Genomic DNA, 3,388 nt, shown 5'->3' on the forward strand with positions numbered 1-3,388 from the left:
GAAGGTTTCTCGGTCCATCTGATTCTGCTCCATTTCTCCTTTCGGTTACAGAGATTATGTGAGTTTCACTTCTTGAAAACAGAAACAGGTTTTGAGCTCTGATCAACGAATGATGTGTCATAGCAGAGAGAATGCAGCCAATCAGCTTTCACATTCAGACTATGTTGGCTCCACCAAGCTTCAATGTGTTTTGGATAGCAGGAAGAAGATGGAGGGTTATCAAGTTTGTACAGCGTGTTAAAGAAGATGCTGAGGCAGAGGTGATAATCCCATTTTATTTTTTGTTTTTTGTTATTTTTTGGTGGCGTGGGGAGGGCAGGGGTCCATGCAACCATCTATCCATCCATCCATCTTCTTCCGCTCATCCGGGGTCGGGTCGCGGGGGTATCAGCTTCAGTAAGAAGGCTGGTTTTTGTTTTTTTTGGTGGGGTGGGGAGGGGTTAAACAGCAAAATCTGACAGAGGTTATATGTTTATTATCTGAGTCAAATCAGATGGCGACCATCAGCTGAGCAATCACCCGACTCACCTTGATACCTTAAACAGCTTCTTTGCACGCTTTGACTCACCAAGCAGCAGGGAGCCTGAACGTCTTCTACAGCCAGAGGAGCACCATCAGCCTCTCGTCTTGCAAGTCCAACAAGCGACCTCTTCCCTGAAAAAGGTAAACACCAACAAAGCCGCAGTTTCTAGACATGCTGTCAGCCCGGACGCCTAAATCATGTGCGGACATTTTGGACCTGTGTATCTTGGACCTCTCCCTGCAGCTCTCCATGGTTCCCCTGTCTGAAATCCTCCATTATCATGCCTGTCCCCAAAAAATCAATCTTCACCTGCCTCAATGACTATCGTCCCATCACTCTGACCCCCGTCATCATGAAGTGCTTCGAGAGGATCCTCCTAAAGAACATCAAGGCTGTCATCCCTGCTGGCCTGGACAGCCTACAGTTTGCCTACAGAGAGAATCACTCCACAGAGGACACTGTCTCATTAGCACTGCACTTTTCCAGAAAACATTTTAATCATTATTTAAGAACTGTGTTTTTCATTTCCTAAGCTCATTTTTATCCGATAATCGCATTACTTTGATCATTTGAAATTTAAGATGCAGGTTTTTAATTAAGATCAGATAAGAACAGTGACTATATGATGCTCACACAGAGATTATTAATTGTCCTTCTATTACTTCAAACACAAACTACTTTTAAAATTCTCTTTATTCATGAAACCAGGTTAACAAACAGAAACAGATCTGTTCAAATGATATATTCAGCCAATGAGCTGTTTTACAAAACAATATTGAGAAATAAACTAATTCAACAGAACCAGAACACCACATATGAAGGAAAACAAGTTATGACAATCTCTGACTATTGACATCTGTGCAGTTTAGACATAAAACAACAATGATCAAGAAAATAATCTGCTGGAGAGTTAAAAATCAGAATGAAACTCTCTGAACCTTCCATGGATTCTATCTATTTGGGTTTACAAAACTCAGCAGAACGTAGAACCCCAAATCCTGCATGTAGTGGCTGAGTGAACGTGGTCTGGACTCTGTGGAGGAGAGTCATGGTTTCAGAGATGCTGTAGAAGGACAGAATACCTGCTCTGTGATCCAGGTACACTCCTACTCTGGAGGAAACTGGACCTGGGATTGAGGACCAGATGCTGTTGTGACCAAATTCATAACTGTTTTGGTAACAATTTAATGCCCAAGATTTGTCTTTACATCCAAATAAACATTCATACCCTTCTTCTCTCCTCATATTCTTGTATGCGACTGCTACAGAAACTCCACCTCTCCACTCCACCTCCCAGTAACAACGTCCAGTCAGAATCTCTCTACTCAGAACCTGAAACCAACCAGTGAATTTGTCTGGGTGACTAGAAAAAGACTGACGCTGTTTCATCAATGTCACCTTCCTATTCCCCTCTGATAATAACAGCTTCCTGTGTGATGTGTCTGGATCCAGTGTGATTTCACATGAATATTTCAAGAATCCAGCTCTGCTCTTTGGTTCTGGTTCTGGTTCTGACAGTAAAACATCTACCTCAGTGAGTCTCAGTGAGACGTTTGTCCATGCGTCTCTCAGGATGTCCTGTAGTTTATCTCTGAGCTCTGACAGAGCAGCTGTCACATCCTCAAAGTAGCTCAGAGGACGGATCTTGATGATGGATGAGTGTGTAGACTCACTGAGTGCTGACAGTGAGGGGTAGTTGTGGAGAAACTGGTTGTGATCCTCTGTGTCTGAGAGCTTCTTAAGCTCAGCGTCTTTCCTCTTCAGCTCAGTGATCTCCTGCTCCAGCTTCTCCTTAAGATCTTTGACTCGACTCCCTTCATTTTCCTGCTGGGATCTGATCTGCTGCTTCACCTCAGATCTTCTTTTTTGGATGAGACGGATCAGCTCAGTGAAGATCTTCTCACTGTCCTCCACTGTTTTATCAGCAGAGTGCTTGATGGCCTCCAGCTCCTGTTGAAGGAGCTTCACATCTTTCTCTCTGTCCTGGGTTCTCTGCTGGATGTTTTCTCGTCTCACCTCCAGCTCTCTCTGCCTCTCAGTCCTTTCTGCTGCAGCTGAGACTGTGTCATGGCCTTTATGGTCATCTTCAGGGCAGAGATAACAGATGCACTTCTGATCAGTACGACAGAACATCTTCATCACCTCATCATGACGAGAGCAGATGTTCTCCTGGAAGTTCTTGGAGGGCTCCACCAGCTTGTGTTTCTTAAATGCAGCTGAATCATAATGAGGCTGAAGGTGTTTCTCACAGTGAGAGGCCAGACAGACTAAACAGGACTTGATGGCTTTCAGTTTTCTTCCAGTGCAGACATCACAGGCCACATCTTCAGGTCCAGCATAGCAGAGATCAGCAGGAGTAGCTTGGAGTCCAGTCTTCTTCAGCTGCTCCTCTAAAGCTGCTAACATGGTGTTTTTCTTCAGAGCAGGCCTCGGTATGAAGGTCTCCGTGCACTCAGGGCAGCTGTGGATTCCTCTCTGATCCTCTCCATCCCAGTGTGTTTTAATACACGTCATACAGTAGCTGTGTCCACAGGGAATAGTCACTGGATCCTTCAGTAGATCCAGACAGATCGAACAGGAGATGGTTTCTCGGTCCAGCTGATTCTGCTCCATTTCTCCTCTCGGTTACAGAGATTATGTGAGTGTCACTTCTTGAAAACAGAAACAGGTTTTGAGCTCCGATCAATGAATGATGTGTCATAGCAGAGAGAATGCAGCCAATCAGCTTTCACGTTCAGATGACGTTGGCTCCACCCAGCTTCAAGGTGTTTTGGATAGCAGGAAGAAGAGGGAGGGTTATCAAGTCTGTACAGCGTGTTAAAGAAGATCCTGAGGCAGATGTGAAAATCCCATTTTATTTTTTGC

General features: G+C 44.6%; 1 protein-coding gene across 1 annotated transcript; it reads right to left on the reverse strand.

Annotated features, from left to right (window-relative positions):
* Window positions 1-1,462: 1,462 nt before the first annotated feature.
* On the reverse strand, window positions 1,463-3,143 carry LOC118557198 (tripartite motif-containing protein 16-like). The gene has a single exon (XM_036126747.1). It carries the CDS (start codon window positions 3,134-3,136, stop codon window positions 1,478-1,480), a length of 1,659 nt encoding a protein of 552 aa, XP_035982640.1. The 5' UTR covers window positions 3,137-3,143; the 3' UTR covers window positions 1,463-1,477.
* Window positions 3,144-3,388: the final 245 nt, after the last annotated feature.

Source organism: Fundulus heteroclitus, chromosome 22, assembly GCF_011125445.2.
Source record: "Fundulus heteroclitus isolate FHET01 chromosome 22, MU-UCD_Fhet_4.1, whole genome shotgun sequence".
Classification (NCBI taxonomy): domain Eukaryota; kingdom Metazoa; phylum Chordata; class Actinopteri; order Cyprinodontiformes; family Fundulidae; genus Fundulus; species Fundulus heteroclitus.

Excerpts from the sequence above, each read along its gene's own strand:
- LOC118557198 (XM_036126747.1), bottom strand. The coding sequence starts at position 3,136 with ATGGAGCAGAATCAGCTGGACCGAGAAACCATCTCCTGTTCGATCTGT.